At 37.0% G+C, this 17,581-nt stretch overlaps 1 protein-coding gene across 4 annotated transcripts in view; it reads left to right on the plus strand.

The window, feature by feature from the left end:
- The window catches only part of Col11a1 (collagen, type XI, alpha 1), a 175,051-nt gene that overhangs the window by 33,511 nt on the left and 123,959 nt on the right, over nt 1-17,581 (plus strand). For all 4 annotated transcript variants that reach the window (XM_013031401.1, XM_013031403.1, XM_013031400.1 and 1 more), the window contains exon 5: nt 15,783-15,911. In XM_013031401.1, coding sequence (XP_012886855.1) covers nt 15,783-15,911 — 129 coding nt within the window. The remainder of the gene's footprint in view (nt 1-15,782; nt 15,912-17,581) is intronic.

Genomic DNA, 17,581 nt, shown 5'->3' on the forward strand with positions numbered 1-17,581 from the left:
TGTTAGGAAATGGAAAGATATGGAAAAAATTATATTAAGGGAAGTTAGCCAGGCCCAAAGAAACATATGTCCCATGGTTTCCCTTATTTGCAATATCTAGTATATGTATGAGTCAAGCAGAAAAGGTCAGATAAGTTGATGTTAGGGGAATGAACCCAAGATATGTATTCAAATGTTTTTTTTCTTTCATGCGATTGTTTCTAACACATTTATAAGATGACTTCTTTGTTGCTTTGTATGTCCCTCCCCCACAGTATAACCCCTGCTTTCACTGTATTTGATGTGGAGGGGGAAGGGAAAAAATTTGTGGAGGGGAATGGAAAAACAAATTGTTTAAATAGGGATACAGGTGGACCCATTGCAACAATGAGAAGTACAAGTCCTTATGTCGAAAACGAACTTTACAACTTTTGTGTGTGTGTGGGGGGAGGAGGATTGAGTGGGGGCGAGTGGAAGGAGAATGGCAAGGGATGGGAAGGGTAAACAAAGAAGGAGGCTACAATGCTTGATAAGAAATGTACTTGCCCATGTAAGTACAGTATTTTCACAATAAAAAATAAATAAAAAATAAATAAAAAATGTTGTACAGAGGGGTACAGTTACATGAGCAAGGTAATGAGTACATTTCCTATTGAGCATTGTTGCCTCCTCCTTTGTTTTTCCCCTAACATCCCTCCCTCCCACCTCCACAACCCTCCCCCCCCAACTACCTGCCTGAGTTGTAAAGTTCATTTTTAACATAGTGTCTTGTACATCTCATTGTTACAATGGGTGGTCAACCTGTATCCTTATTTAAGCAGGTTGTTTTGTACTTCCCCTCCTCGAATTAGAGAAGTGTATATACAAGATGCAGGGCACCAACATCAAATACAGTGAGAACATACTGCAAAGGAACAAAAAAAAATCACATAGTACATTAGAATAAGTTAGAAACAATAGCAAGCAAGAAAAAAAAAGATAATTGTGTCCCTTTCTTGGGGTTCATTTCGCTTAACATCATCTTATATGGTCAAATGTACATGAGTGCTTTTGCTAAAGGCTAGCACTCTACAATTTAGTTCCACTTCCGGTTGTTTTGCAGTTAATTGGACATATGAGTTTCATGGTGACTTTTCTGCACAGGCTGACTTTGAACGGGGATTCTCCTATCTCAGCCTCCTGAGTAGCTAGAGTTACAGGTGTGAGCCACCAAGTCTGGAGCATGATAACTTTTAACACTCAAGTGTTTGGGGTTTTACTAGCTATCTTTCTGTTAAAATATTCTAGCTTACTTCCATTGTCGTTTGAGAGAAGACAATGATAGCTTTCAAATTTGTTATGAAATATTTTGTGGCCAAGAATGTGGACTCCCTAGCGAATGCCCCTATCAGTTTTAAAATGATATGTAATTTACAATTTTGGTGTGGTCAATAGATGACAATCATACTAGTAATCATTATTAGTTCAGTTATATCTTCTCTATTTCTGCTCATTCCGTTTGCTCTTTTTAGATAGAAGGAAGTTAAAAGTTCTTAGCAGCCATCAGTGCATCCATCGACTCATCCTTGACCTTCTGCTAGACTTTGCTTTCTGTATTCTACATTCTCTTGTTAGCACATATGCATTATAGATTGTTACTTGTATTACAGCATTGACAGATCTATTATCATTATTACATAATTATATTAAGTAATAATTATTATTTCAGGAATAGTATTAGCTCTGAAAACTTCCTTTGCTGTGAAATCTGCTTTGTCTGAAGTCAACAGGATTACTTCTGATATTTTTGATCAGTATTAACATGGGATAGCTTTTTACTTTTGCTCTCTAGGTGTCATTATTTTTAAAGTTTGTTTCTGCTTGGGCAGCATATAGGTAGCTATTGTTCTTTGATCTATGCTGGTGATTTGTGTCTTTAGTGGATATATTCACATAATGAAGTTTTAAAGTGATTAATTATATATTGATCACTATCATATTTGTTTTCTATTTAATATTGGCTTTCTTTTTCCGTTTTCTATATTTTGTGGTTTCTATATTTTGCTAGTTCAGTAGCATTCTATTTTTTCTCTTCTCAGTTATATTTTAGAAACTTATTTTAGAGCCAGACATGTGAGTACATGCCTGTAATCCTAGCATTGGAGAAAGGGTTATGTTCAATTTCAAACTCTCCACTACATCCGACTCTGGTTTTGACCCTGGCTTAATCTCCTTAAAATGTGTATTTTGCCTTTATATATGCCTTGTCATTTTCTGTTGAAAGTGAACATGATAAAATGGAGAAAATAAAAGAATTCTGGGATTTTTTCTGAAGTAGAATAACTGTAGGCAAATAAAAGAGAGAATAAGGGTAGAAAAAAAGAACAAGCAATAGAAAGTGTAAGTGCATCTGAACTCATGGCCTGTAAAAGTTCTTCTTCACCCCCTCTCTCTGAGGTGTGATGGGATGGCTGGAGGGGTGAGGTTGCATATTTGCCTTCTTCCCTGTGGAAGGCTGGAGGGGTCTCGAATTGAGATTTCCTTTCTCTGACAGAATAAATGTGTCATGGTGACCAGATTTGGTTATTACCCTCCTGTGATGATGAAACCCAGCTGGAGCTGGTGAAGAAAGCTCCAGTTTTGGTAAAACCCCAGTCGGTTAGGCTGTGGTTAAGCAATTTCTCCTGAAGATTTGTTTCATTTAGTACAGCAGAATGTTTTGACATACTTAAAAAAAATTTATCCTTTCCCCTCTTCTAAGATGTCTCTAAATGGAAACCTCTCAAGCATATTCATTCTTTCTGAGTGACATTTATACTATGGAAACCAGAGCAGGAAACTTGGTCTTCCTCTTGCCTTACTAAAATGGGTGACATTTTATCACCTTAGAATTCTAATATCTTCTTCCTCTGATTTCCCTAGGAAAGCTCTCTGAGTAAAAAGGAAAAAAAAAAAGGAAACCATCACTCATTATATGCTCCCTATCTGGCTGCTTTTGCATATAGAACATTACATCTAGTAATTATTTCTTTAAATTTTGCCTGTGCTGTGTCAATATTTAGAAAGGTGTTCCTAACATAAACCTCAGGAACAAAAAGGTGGAAGGAAATGGGCACTGATGAAGAAATTGCAGTGATTTCACTTGGGAAATTACACTGAAGCTAATGGCATCAATTAGGATCTGAGAAGTGCAAGAATGATCGAGTGAAAAATATGAGAATGATGATAGTTAAGTGTTTGTCTTTGAAGGACAGACACATGTCTCGCCTCAGTATTCCACATTGATAATTTGAACCATTTAGGGTGAAATCACTTGAGAACAATTACTGAAGGAAGAGCCATTTGCCCTGTCTTTTCCTACCTAAAGCTAGCCATCAAAATTCTTTAGTGAAATGTGTCCAATCCATATCAAGGTGAAGAAACAGCTTTAATCACCAGAGGGTGGTAAATGGACTGTAGTTAAATTAAGTGCATACACTCTTACCTTCTAATAGGTTTTACACACTTCCATATAACTCTTAGTAGTATTCTAACATCCTGAGATCAATTTGCTTCTTTCTTCTTCATAAATATATATTTTATGGGTTAAAAACATCCCCATTTACATGTGAATTTAAATAAATTACATAATTTATATAGGTATAATTAAATAATTTACATGTCGTTTTAGTCCTTCTGCCTTGAGTAACTCACTTCTAAGATCTAGTTGAAGAAACCACAAAAGAAAATGAGGGGTAGAGGAGCATTTTTCCCTTCTCAATAGAAATTTTTAGCAACATTCAAGGGGGTTGACAGTATTGACTATTGTCAGTTATCCCTAGGTTCCATGTTAGAAGTTGTAAATTAACTACTTTGGAGATAATGGCGATATATACAGCTGCTGTTTTGTTCCTTATCTGTACCCTCAGATGACTGTTATTTATCTTCTGTAGTAATTGGAACATTAATGTAGCTAATAATTGTGAGGTATGCAGGTATGTGTATTGCAAGTATGTTTGTACTGATATTAATAATTAACTGGTGACTTGCAAACCTCAATATCAAATTTCTATTTTTGGAGATGCTTAGTTTAGTCCAACTGCTGATGGCACATGCACAATTTTAGTTTTTCCCTTTTTGAGAATTTTCCTTAATGACAGCTGAACAAATCTCTTTTGCCTGTTTGATGTACAGTTACTTTGTGTGTGTGTGTAGGTGTCTGTGAGAGAGAGAGAGAGATTATTAGTATTTGAACTCAGGTCCTGGACACTGTCCGTTAATTGTTTTAATCAAACCTAGTGCTACTGCTTGAGCCACAACCTCACTTTAGAAGTTTAATTGCAGACAAGAGTTACAGACTTTTCTGCTGTGCCTGACTTCAAATCCTGATCCTCATATCTCAGCCTCCTGATTAGCTAGGATTACAGCTAGTTGACTGATGTCCCAGGCAGCCACCAGCACTAGCCATGCCTTTACAGTTATCATTGCTGCATACTGATTTGGTCTGACATATGTGCAAAGAATAATACATGCCAGTGTGCTGTGTGATTTACGAGAGCATCAAGAGTTCAATAGGGCATAGCCTCAGTTCTTTTCAGAACTTATTGAGCAACAACTGTATGGCATCCTATTGCCATTCAGACCATGTCAAATGGAGCCTGTATTTTGATCTGCAGAAAAGAGCCTATAATTTGATCTTTTCCTTATTTTTATGATTGTACAGTTGGTAGATTTTATGATTGGAACTCTTTCAAGAAGCTGAATGAAGTGTTTAGGATAGGTTCAGATTTTAATTCCATAGATCCAAAGTGCCACTATATACAAGATGCTATGCTACTTGTCCTGTAAAAGCCTCAATGATTTACTTTTCTATTTTGTGGATTAGTGTATCACTAGATCATCTGCCAACCTTGCACAATAGTGTGTCACATCTTTATTAATTATGTGTCTTCATACTGTAAGACAATTTGTTGCTTGGTTTCCTTTTATGCCATTTGTAAGATTTTTTTAAAATTTAATTTTATTGTCAAGGTGATGTACAGAGGGGTTACCTTTACATATATAAAGTAGTGAGTACCTTTTCATTGTCCTTATTATCATCTATTATTCAGAGGCATGACTTAAGTGATACAGCATTTGCCTAGCAAGTGTAAGACCTCACTTTTATTCACTAATGAGAGACAGAGAGATAGATAACAAAGCTCATTACTAATCTGTAACTTTTTAAACTTTATACCTTTTTTAACTTTCTGTAGAATTGTGTGGCCTCCAATTTGCATTCATGTTTTCATATCTCAAAGTACTATCCTGTTATATAATTATCTGTTAGTGTAAAGCTATCTTTTTTAGATTATATTCTTAGAGTATATCTTTATTTATGTTTGAACTATTCTGTACTGCAGCATCAAGCACAAAATTGGGCAGTATTTATAGTCAATGAATATATCTGTTGAAGGTATTAGAATAGAAAGGGTGAGGAAAATGTAAGATAGCAAAATTTGTTTAGGGGTTAGATGTTTATTTGTGTTTAAACAAGGACCATACCGCTGTAATAAGGTAGTTGTAATAAAATGCAATTGTATTCATAACAAGATGTTGTAACAGCTAACCCAGAATGACAGAAAATAACAGGGTTTACAAATGAGGACATGTTTATAAAAAGGACATGTGTATGAATAGATGAGCATTTGGAATGAATAAAGTAGCTCTGAGAACTCTGACTTACAAACATGTAAGAGATGACCTAGTCTGATATATAAGAACTTCATTGCCTTTTACATTATGCTGGAAGTTTGTACTTTAACCTGGAGGCTCAGGGATCTTGAAGCAGAAGAATACAACATTCAGCTATATACTGTGTCCATAGGAGAGAGCTTGTCGAGAATAGGTAGAACCTTCTGGAAAAGAATAAAACATGAAGTGATAAAGTGTTGGATATTTATTCAAATGAAGTGTGCTTTGAACAGAGAACAGGGCAGAGCAGAAGAGGTGAAGGGAAGGGTTGAGAAGGTACAACTTCAAGATGCCAGCATGGGCTGGAATTAGTAGCTCTTGGGTTATGCTTGTTTTTTGTTTGTTTTATGTTTTTTTAGCATACATAGGGTTAAGGAAAAGAGAATTTTATACTTTAGATTTCATTAGCAGGTATATAGCAAGTACAGCCCACTAAGTGCTATCTTTTAATTCAACTACTAGTATTATCGGCTTTTTAAATTTAATTGACCTTACTGCTTATGCCTTATCTGTGAGTTTGTTCTCCAAGCACAGTGCTTTGAATAGCAAGCCTGTCCCTGTCAAGTAATACACATCTGTAAGAGTGAATGCTTGCTGAATGATGTCACCTTTTTGTTCTAAACCATCCAGTAGCCTTTCCTCACTTAGGCATAAAGTCAAGATCTTTCAGAAGTATGCTAGGGTTCATTGTGATCCATACCATACCCTCTTCCCCTTCTCTCCTACTTCAACAAGGGCTCCTTTCCATCTTCTTCCTCTTAGCTCACAAAGTATCCCTTTGTGGAGTATATTGAGCATTCTGCTCTCAAAGAAGAACTACTCTATCTATGCATGCAGGAATCTTCCTTCCTAGAAGACCCTTTCTCAGATATTTGCATTTTTGCTCCTATGGTTCCTTAGATTTCCTCTGTTTTAATGTTCCTTAGTCCATGAAACTTCCAAGAGTCCTACTTCACTGATAGTATCCTATCTTCTGAACTTTCTCCTTTATTCTTTAATGATTTATATTTACTTCATTTGTCAATGTTTGACATACTACAATTTGTTCATCTTGTTTCTTCCTCTAAAATCTAAGCTCCATGAGGGCAGCGACATTGTGTTGTATTTGCAAAATCTAAATTGGTGCCTGCCATGTAATATTATTTTGTTAATGAATGAAAAATAAGTACACTTTCCAGCTCTTACTAACCAGAAATATAGATTACTTATGGCCAAAACAGAAATGGGAGTAGATGGGGAGATGGCAGTCCATCTGTCTTTTTCTAATCATTATATTTCATTTTCCCTTTATTTTTGCATTTCATTTATTCATGTCATAGAATGGTACCCTACTGAGAGTTATCCTTAAGAACTCTTGATTAACACAGGCTGATTATTTAGAAAGTATAAGAGAATTGTATACCTTTACTGAAGCACACTATAAGGCATTTTCTGTGACATTGGTCCATGTAGAATTAGAGATACATTGAAGCCATGTAGGACACTACTCATTTTCATAAGATCGGTATCTTAAGCTGGTCTGGGGATTTGGGTAACATGAGGGCTGTGTGGGTAGCATTTCTTTCTGTGATTATGTGGTTTCTTTCATTCTTTCCTTTGAATTATGGTTGACATGCAATCTCTGATGCATTTTTTCAATTGCACTAAAATTCTAAGTATTTTGGCAGCAATCCTTTGCCACACAAAATAGCTGAGAAAGAATCATTAACTATATGGAATGCTTTGGGGGGGGACACCTCTGATGAGAGTTAATATCTTGGCAAATTCAGAACTCTGAGTAGACAGGAAACATAGGTTTTCAATTAATCTTCTGATAATGGTAGTTAATTTTTAAAGAATTTTTGACCATGTTTCAGATTTCATGTCAGCCTTGTTCCTGGATATGCAATCAAAAACCTCTGCTAAGACTCACCATATTTTCAACCAAGCTCTAATATCAAATGTGAATAGAAATTTTGGTGTACAGGGAGTATCTTATGAAACTCCTGTAGAATTGTGTTACACTCTTGCTTTTACAGGGGCACATGCTAGGCTACTTAACTAAATGTATTTTTCTTTCTTCTCCATCCATTACATTTTTTTCCCCTAATGCACTTGGCTTACAGAATAATGACTTTGGGACTCCTAAAATGAGGGCTGTTTTTGTTGTTGTTTGGTTTCGTGCCATTACTTGGTGTTGAACTCAGGGTCTGGTCCCTTAGCTTTTCTGCTCAAAGCTGGAATTCTACCATTTGAGAATTCAGCCACATATCTACTTCCAGTTGTTTTTTTTTTTTTTTGGTCAGTCTTAGGGCTTGAACTCTGGGCCTGAGCGCTGTTCCTCAGCTCTTCAGCTCAAGGCTTGTGCTCTAGCTACAGTGCCACCTCTGGTTTTTCTAGTGGTTTATTGGAGATAAGAGTTTCATAGACTTTCCTGCCTGGGCTAGTTTTGAACTGCGATCCTCCGATCTGAGCCTCCTGAGTAGCTAGGATTATAGGCGTGAACCACCATTGCCCAGCTCCTTAAGTTTTATAACACTGTTATGCACATTATCTAGATGTTGATGATTGAAATTTGTGTTCTCTTTTGATTGACTCCAAATACTATGATTAAGTACCATATTTTGTATGTAATTTTAAGTTTTCCAAATGTTCAACATGACACTGATTTCTGGATTTCTTTGGAAGCCAAGACTGCTATTTCTATTCATAACTGACATATACAGTGATAGAATCTTTCAGCGGTGTAATGATTTTGCTTAGAGGAGGATTCATTGAATGTCTACTGTGAATCTAGTAAATGCAGGCCTCATTATGTTCTATGGCAACCACAAAGAACAAGGCCACCACTTTCATGAACTTTGTACCCAGGAAACTTAATTGAGCCAAACAGATGGACTGGTAATGAGGAGAAGCTTGAGTTCTAAACACTTAACATTTTAGTTTTTTGTATAGACCTAGAACTTTGCTGTGAATTGACACACATACGAATTGATCCTTTCACATAGCATATGTTCTTACTAATGGAAAATGTCCATTACTATCGTACAGCTTTAAATTAGATGAGATCTTTTGACTGGTGTCTCCCCTTCTAAGACACAAAGGAATGAAAGACAGAGGTTCAGATCTGTATTTGTCTGCTTTGTAGTGCCATAGTGAAGTGCCAGGGGTAGTTAATCTATAAAGAGAAAAGGCTTGAGTTAGTTTTGATCCCACTTTTTTGACACCTGGTGAGGACAGCAGGTTATATCTCACCATGGTAAGAATTCTAACTTAAGCACAGAGACTGAGAATGGCCAGGGTTTCATAATCCCCCTTGAAGGCCTATTTCCAATAACCTAAGTACTTGGCCCTTTCTTCCACAGCTTTCTTCCACCTCCAAGTTGTGGCAGCCTGAGGAACAGTATTATTTATGTATTTATTTATTTAGTCACTTGTGGGGCCTGAACTCTGGGCCTGGGCACTGTTCCTCAGCTCTTCAGCTCAAGGCTAGTGCTACCACTTGAGCCACAGCTCCACTTTCAGCTTTTTCTACTTATGTGGCACTGAGGAATTGAACCCAGGGCCTCATGCATGCAAGGCAGGCACTTTACCACTGAGCCACCTTCCTAGCCTGGAACAGTCTTTTTGTAAGAAACATTTCAGTGTCTAATGAGTAACTTTTTGTCTGGCCTTCAATGCAAACACATCCGTTATATCTTCCACATACCCAGCTGATCTAGCATTGCTACAAGACTGAGGATAAACTGTCCGCTGACACTTAGCTGTGAGCTCCTGAAAAATGTGCAAATTCAAGTCACATAGCTCAAGGCAAAGGGTTCAAACTCAAGACACAGGATGTCTAACTCTAAAGAGGAGGAAAAGAGGAATTGACCCAGAGTAAAATTATAGTCCAGTAGGTCCAATGCTACACCTTCATGTTTCATCTCTGGTATCATGGGCACCTTCTAGGCCCCAGATCTGCCCTTGAGGGTTTGCTTGGCAGCCGTAGCCTTACTGCCGGGCTAGTCATGGCCCAGATGCTGGTTTGGTTTAACAAAGCATTGCTTGCAGATTTTCCCAGCAGGCATTGCAAATGCCTGGAACTTTTGTCTTTCTGAGGATTTCACTTTGTCTTCAGCTTCAGTTGACTCCTACTTCACTCCCTTTCCCAGGCCCCATCAATCAGGAGCTTCTGGTGGCGACTCTAACCCTGCAGTACAGTACATTGCCTGTCTTTCCAGGTTCTATTACATTTCAGTGGAAGCTGCCATCACTCCATAACTCTTAACATTCAGCTCACTGCAAACCAAAACCACTTGGAGAATGTGAGGCTGTCTCCAGCATTAGCTGCAGCCGGACCCAGCCACAGCAGTCCTGGTGTACTCACTGGCTATCCAGGATATCAAGATGACCCTGAACATGCAAAGCTTACCACATGTGTCCTCCAGTACATTTTCCTTTATATTTTTAGACCTTTCATGGTCCTGTGATGGAAGTGAGGGCCTTGAAAAATGCTGAGAATGTCTCAAAGCATCTTCCCTTTTGCCTTAATGATTAATGGCGAATGATTCTTGGTAGTCTCTTTAGGAAGTGGCTACTAATGACACCCTTCTTGGCCGTGTTTTTGTCCCTCAAATCTGCTTTTTCTTTCCAGTTTTCCTGGCTTGGCTGAAAATTTTCCCTTCCCAGCTTCATTTTGGTCACTATTCATCTGACTAAAAGTAGCCAATAATGGCCACAGTACCATATGAGTGCTTTGCTATCTTAAAATTGCCTCTGTCAAATAAATTACTCAATCAGCTTTTAGTTTAGCCTTCCAAAACATTTAGAGCATGAATATGATACATCTGATTTCTCTGGCAAGGTGTAAAGAGTATGACCTTTACTGCAGCCACCTATCCATCTGTATTCCATTAACCTTAACTATACTGTTTGTATCTCTATCTGCATTTTGGTCCTGGGACTCAGCCAGAATCATCTGAAATGCTCAGTGTCCAGAATTCTAGGCGTTCTTTACCCTGCTCCCTTAAAATCTTCCAGCTTCTTCCACTTATCCTATTTTGAAGATTTCTCCACAGCTTTTAGTATAGTTTATATTAATGACCCCACTCTGTGCACCTAAATTTCTATGTAGATATCTCTGTGTTATTAAAAGAAAATCCCGATTTTTAGGAGGAAGGATATGTGCAGCTCACACTTTCTTGAAATTCAAAGTCTTAACTCAGGTGACTGCTTGGTTTGGCACTTGTTGAGGGCAGCTGAGGGCAGCATCCCAAGATGGAAACATGTATAGAAGGAACAATCACGAGGTAAGCCAAAGTAGGGAAAGAAAGAGGGTTGGGTCCCTGAATCCCTTTCTGAATCCTAAGTCCTAGGTACCAGGCTTTTATGAATAGGCTTTTTGATAGCATTGAATACTGAAACTGTGGCAGGAGGTCAATGTGAGCTAGAGTTTGACAGAAACAATCTATTTCTGGCATTTTCTGGTTAATGGGAGAAAAGAGTCTTCAAACCACGATCCTTTGATCTCAGCCTCCTGAGTAGCTAGAATAACAAGCATGAGCCACAGATGTCTGGCTTGTCCAGGTTTTAATAGTGAAATTTCAGATTTTCCATGATTCAGAGTGGAAGTGATAGTCTATGGGAAATGCAGTCACTATTTGCTAGCTTGACAGTCAGAATGGACCATTACACTTCAGTTATAGTTTGAACAATGATCCACCATCTGTGTTATCTATGTAAATTTTCCTGCATATCATTAGCCTTTCTTGTGGTAGGACTATGTCCCAAGTCTGTTTCTGTTTATAGGTCATACAGTTCAATCAGATGAATTGAATAGGACAATTTATCGGAGCTGTGATCTTCATTGCTTATTCAACAATCCACTCCTATGCTTTCCAGTTTAGTGGGTATTCAGACTAGGAGCTGAAGTAAATCAAGTATATTAAGAGAAGTAAGCCAGGCCCATGGTTTCCCTAATTTGCAATAACTAGTATATGTCTGAGACAAGCAGAAAAGGTCAGATAAGATGATGTTAAGCGAAATGAACCCCAAGATAAGGACACAAGTGGTTTTTCTTTGTTGCTATTGTTTGTAACATATTTATAAGGTACCACATGATTTTTTGTTGCTTTGTATGTCCCTCCCCCATGATATAACCCCTGTTTTCACTGTATTTGATATTGGTATAATTTGGGGGAGGAGAAGGGAAAAAATAAATTGTTGAAATAGGGATACAGGTGGACCCATTGCAACAATGAGATGTACAAGACATTATGTCAGAAAATGAACTTTATAATTTAGGCGAGAGGCGGGGGGATATAGTTGTGGAGATGGGGAGGGAAGGGATGGTAGGGGAAAAACAAAGGAGGAGGCAACAATGCTTGTTAAGAAATGTACTCATTACCATGCTCGTGTAATTGTAACCCCTCTGTATGGTATTTTCACAATAAAAACCTTATTAAAAAAAAGGATGAGAGCTGAATCTGAAAATCCACATGCTGAACATTGACACCTATTAGATGAATGTTCCATAACACAGTCAATCAGTCAATAAATACGGGGTTTTTGCTCACACATGCACTCATAAAGTCATTATTTGATTTGTGTTTTTAAAGAATGTGAATCCCTTTTTGGCATAGAAAATACAGAGCAGTAGTCCTTGCAAATACTTAGGACATATAAGTGTAATTGTGTATGCATGTGAATCAAAGAGTACAGAGAAATTTAAAATTATTAACACATGCAGTACTCTTTGAAAGTATTGTGGACTGTTCTTTATTTGCTTGGCAGTAACACAAGTGCACTGAACTTCTTTTGCAATGTACATGACCTTCATTTGTGTACACAGTTCTTGAGATTCAGATGTCTATGAAGAAGACTGTGGCATAGATCTATTGACACAGATGTAGCTCCTGGGCGATTGCATCAAGTCCACCTTAAATCTTGGCTCTGTAGATCATTAGTGGACCAAGATGGTTTTTCCATGCCTTGCATGTTGTAGATGCCAGTTTCACATGGTAACTTCACCCTTTTCCAGCTGTGGAAATTTTTATAACATTATCAACTCCAACTATTTAGAACTTATTCCACCTGTCATGATGCTCTTATTTACAGACTGTCTCACACAACATGACCTATAATTAAAACACTGTAAAATGCTTCCTGGGGAAAAAGAGCACTACTGATTTTTCTAAACTGAATTTTCCAATTTCTTTCCAGGACTGTATTTTATGGGTAACTATTAAACACCTGAAATAAGAATTTATAGTGGAAAGCTTGGCAGCTTTCCCGTTAATGAAGTCAAATAGCTTAAATGGAATAATAAGTATAGGAGAATGACATTCCTCTGAAAAATGCAGTAGTGTAAGAATACCAACTATATCTCTGCACATGTATATATTTGCGTTCTAGCAACAGTTTGCCTTGCTTCATTGTAATTTCTATGCAGGTAAGTAAAGAGCTCTAGAATTGGTGTGGAGGGAGGATCTTCAATATTGTCTCTCAATGCATTCATTTCAGTTAGCGTAGAGGATTCACAGTTGCAAGTCCTTAATGAGAAAATTTAGGAATTAGTTTCTAACAGAAAACCTTCAGTGATTCTATTAGCCAGTGGTATAATGAATTTTGTACCAACTGATGTCTCATTTTTAATTTCTTAAACAGCAAAGTGAAGAACTGTATATCCAAATTTATTTTTGTTTCATATGGTTATTCCCATCCGGTTTGGCTGCTCAGGATTTGATTGCTGGTGTTAGAGGAATCCTCTATATATTTCAGGAAGATGTATTTATTTACTGTGAACAGATTCAGAATTCATAGATATCAATAGTATTGCTTACCTATAATATTCACAAAACCTATGGAAAAATGTCTCAGAAATCTAATGTTGTCATTTGTCTCTATTGCTCATCACTTATGTAAATAAATACGTTCAGGTTGGCAATATTAATATCAGTGGACTTATAATTCACACATTTGGAATGGAGTTTTACTGAATTTGCTCTACTTCATGTTTCACTGAAAATTAAAGTATGTTTTACCTTATTGGGAGTACATCTAAACATACTCCCATGTGTACATATATTTAACGAATACCTTAAATAAATGAAAGAATGAATAAATTACTTGAATGAGTAACAGATATTGAGAATTTAGTCAACAAGCTTCTAAGCTTAACAAAACTTATCGAAAAAATACTCAAATATTGAGAGCTATTTTGTGTATTAGTGAGGTTGTTTTGGTGCATGGCAGGACTTATCATGGCTCATTAGCCAGTTTCCCACTTGAGCCATACTTATAGCCATTTTTACTTTAGTTATTGCTCCTGTAGGGTCTCACCCTTTTCTTGGGGGGCAGGGGCGGGCAGCAGGTATGTCTAGAAGGTGATTCTTCTGCAAATGCTTCCCTGTAAGTATGAAGACAGGCATGCGTGACCCTGTCTGATTTTTCATTGTTGTCTATTGAGATCTAAGGACTAGCCTTAGGGTAGCTTGGAGTGTGGACATGAAACATACCAGATATAATTTTTTTTATAGGCTATGGGGCTTGAACTCAGGGCCCAGATGCTGTCCCTGAGCTCTTTTGCTCAAGGTTAATGCTCTAACACTTTGAGCCACAGCACCACTTCCAGCTTTTTCTGTATCAGTTGGAGTTTCTGGCCCAGGCTGGCTTTGAACTGCGATCCTCAGATCTCAACCTCCTGAGTAGCTAGGATTACAGGTGTGAGCCACCCATGCCCCATTCCAGCTTTACTTCTACAATTTCTTCATTTTAGTGACAATGAGACTTGGTAGATGAAGATTTTTCAGCAAGTATTTGGCAATATCAATTTAATAGTCAGAATATGGAGCAAAAGATGAGAAATGTAGTAACGCTTTTCAATAAGAATTGTATTCCATTCCTTACTTATGTAACTGTAACCCTTCTGTATATCATTTTTACAAAAAAAAACAAAAACAAAAAACAGGAAAGAAAGACTTAAAATGAAAAGTCTGGAATGAGATGTTCATAAAAGACGTTGCAAAGCTCCAGTACTCTTATGGATAGCTATAAGACCTAAAAGACTTAATTAAATAGGTCTTGGTATGCCAGATGTTGCTGATGTTGAGATTCTGCACAGCAGGAAGCAGAGGCTAAGACAGTAGAAAACAGTCAGAATTTATATGTGCCTTGATGCATAAAGCCTCTTGAAATACCTGACAGTTCAAAATCCTTAAGAATTTATGCAAATCCTCTGCTGATCACTAACCTCAACAAGCAGAGAGCACAGTGGCCATACATAGAAAACCAAGAACACAACCTTACCAACAAATACCAGCCTCTGTAATCATTCTAGGCTCTGGTGGCTCACACTTGCTACCATTGCTACTCAGGAGGTTGAGATCTGAGGATCACAGTCTGAAGTTAGCTTGGTCAGGAAAATATTGAAAATTGTTATCTCCAATTAACTAACAGAAAGCTAAAGGGGATAATTTTGAGTGGAAACAGCTAAGGGAGAGTACCAGACTCTTCAAGCACCAGTACAGGTGTGCACACATACACACACAAAATAGAAAGCTCTTGAAAACTCTAATTATTTTAATATGTCATTTTTTGAAAATTACAGATTTCTAATATGTGACTTTTCATATATGCTTAAAACCACTTTTTTCATAATAAATATGTCCAAAAGTAATACTTTGCTATTTAGACTTTTTTCTCATTTATTCTTCTTTTTAATATTAGAAGTAAAGTACTTTACTAACATTTCATTTGCCCTTCACCAGGGAAAGTAGTGCATTGGATTTTAATGAATGAATGTACACCCCACAGATTTCCTCAACTTGTAAATAATATAGGACAACCGTTTTCTATTGTTGCTGATTTCTGAAATAAATGTGTTTCTTTCATGGTTAGTTGTTTTTTATTTTCATTTTATTGTCAAGGTGATGTACAGGGGGGAGGCAGTTACCTAAGTAAGGCAGTGAGCAGATTTCTTGTCTAACTTGTTACCCCCTCCCTCATTTTTCTCACGTTTAGTCTTTATATAAAGGTAGCAGTGTGTGTGCATTTTCTTCACATATGACAAATAAAAGACACGTTGACTTCTGAAGAACTTGCTATAGTCATGCATCTTTAACTAGGCTGATGATATCTGTGTCTGTTTTCAGGGTGACATTCAGCAGTTCCTGATCTCTAGCGATCCCAAGGCTGCATATGACTACTGTGAGCACTACAGCCCTGACTGTGACTCCACCGCACCCAAAGCTGCGCAGGCTCAGGAGCCTCAGATCGACGAGGTGAGGAAAGAACTTTCAATCAATGTCTTGGACATATCCTGCACTATTTGGCTCTTAATTTCAATTAAACTGTACATTATATTTAATACTCCTTTCATATTTCCGGTGAGAAGGGACTCCAAGATATTTAGTATTTTTTTCTTGTTTCTTAAATACTTTGTAACTTCATTTTTATCAGAAATAGAGGTACTTCATTTGAGCATATCCACAAACGTGTGTGTGTGTGTGTGTGTGTATGTGTGTGTGTGTGGTGTATTTGTATGAACTGCAATTTCTTATAGCTGTATTTCTTTTCTTTACATTTAAATAGTTAACAAACACTGGAGATAAAAGGAATATATTTTCGAGGTGGAAATTGTCTCTGAGAGTCTTTGACAATTACTACTGTAATGTTACCAGGTTTATTTGAATGAAAATTTAGAGGTTTGCTTTTATTCTTTTCTTTTGTTTCTCATAGAATGGCTAAAACAGAGGCTAAGAGATTTTAGTTGGTAGAAATAAAATTAGGTTTTCAGCTTTAGAATGGACCTAGAACTCAAACTGTTCTAAAAGATAGCTCAGATACTATTTTTATTCCCTTTAAAATATGAGTTCCAACTTTCCGAGTTTTATGTAGTTAAGATAGCTGATGATAGTGCTTTTAAAATTTATTGTTATTTATGATATGAATTCAACTTTGATCTTATGATTAAGCTGTGAAAGTATATATTTGACATTAGCATTTTATTTTTAAAGAGAGAAAAATTCTTTTGCAATCATTTATTCCATGATTAAATGTCAATGTTTTCCTAAAACAGGTAATGTCTTAAGAAGCGAGCAGGAAGGAAATTATTAAAGAGCAAAGAAAAAATATTTGGATACTTTGTTCAACTGCTTAATGATTCCCAAGTACTTCATTCTGTTCATTTCCTCAAGATTCACTGGATAGTTTTTTCTATGTACTCCAGGACAACAGTAGAATACCTATTGATTTGGGTTCTTGTTTGTCATGGGCCGTGTGAAGGTTCAGTTTAAATATATAGCATTTACTGGACAAGATTTATAGATTTACATTTTCCTTTCTCTTTACCTGCCTTCCTTCCTTCCTTCCTTCCTTCCTTCCTTCCTTCCTTCCTTCCTTCCTTCCTTCCTTCCTTCCTTCCTTCCTTCCTTCTTGTTTTTTCTTTCTTTCTTCCACTCCCTCACCTCTCACCTCCCCCCTTGTCTCTTTTTCCTTCTCTTCCCTTTCCTTTCTTTTCTTGCTTAGCTTTTTCCACTCAACACTTGAGCTACACGTTCATTTCCAGTACTTTGTTGGCTAATTGGAGATAATAATTTCACAGTCCTTCCTGCACAGGCTGACTTTGAACTGTGATCCTCAGATCTCACTTTCTTTAGTAGCTTGTATTACAGGCACGAACCACTACCACATGGCTACTTTGCTACTTTCTTATGGAAAATGATGCCTATTGTTTTCAGTTACAGTGGTGGCTCTGACTTTTGGAAATAGGATGGTATGCACTTTTAATACATTGCCTTTGAGTGGTTTGTTCACACATTTTTACTGCTGTAATGTCACTTCTGCTGAACTATTGCAAATTAGCTTAGTTCTTGTTCAGCTTGTAAAATTTATTTAAAAGTAAGCTTTCCTTGTTTCTATTTTAGTTTAAATGAATCTTTAACATGATACT

Source organism: Dipodomys ordii, unplaced genomic scaffold (genome assembly GCF_000151885.1).
Source record: "Dipodomys ordii isolate 6190 unplaced genomic scaffold, Dord_2.0 Scaffold139, whole genome shotgun sequence".
NCBI classification, from domain to species: domain Eukaryota; kingdom Metazoa; phylum Chordata; class Mammalia; order Rodentia; family Heteromyidae; genus Dipodomys; species Dipodomys ordii.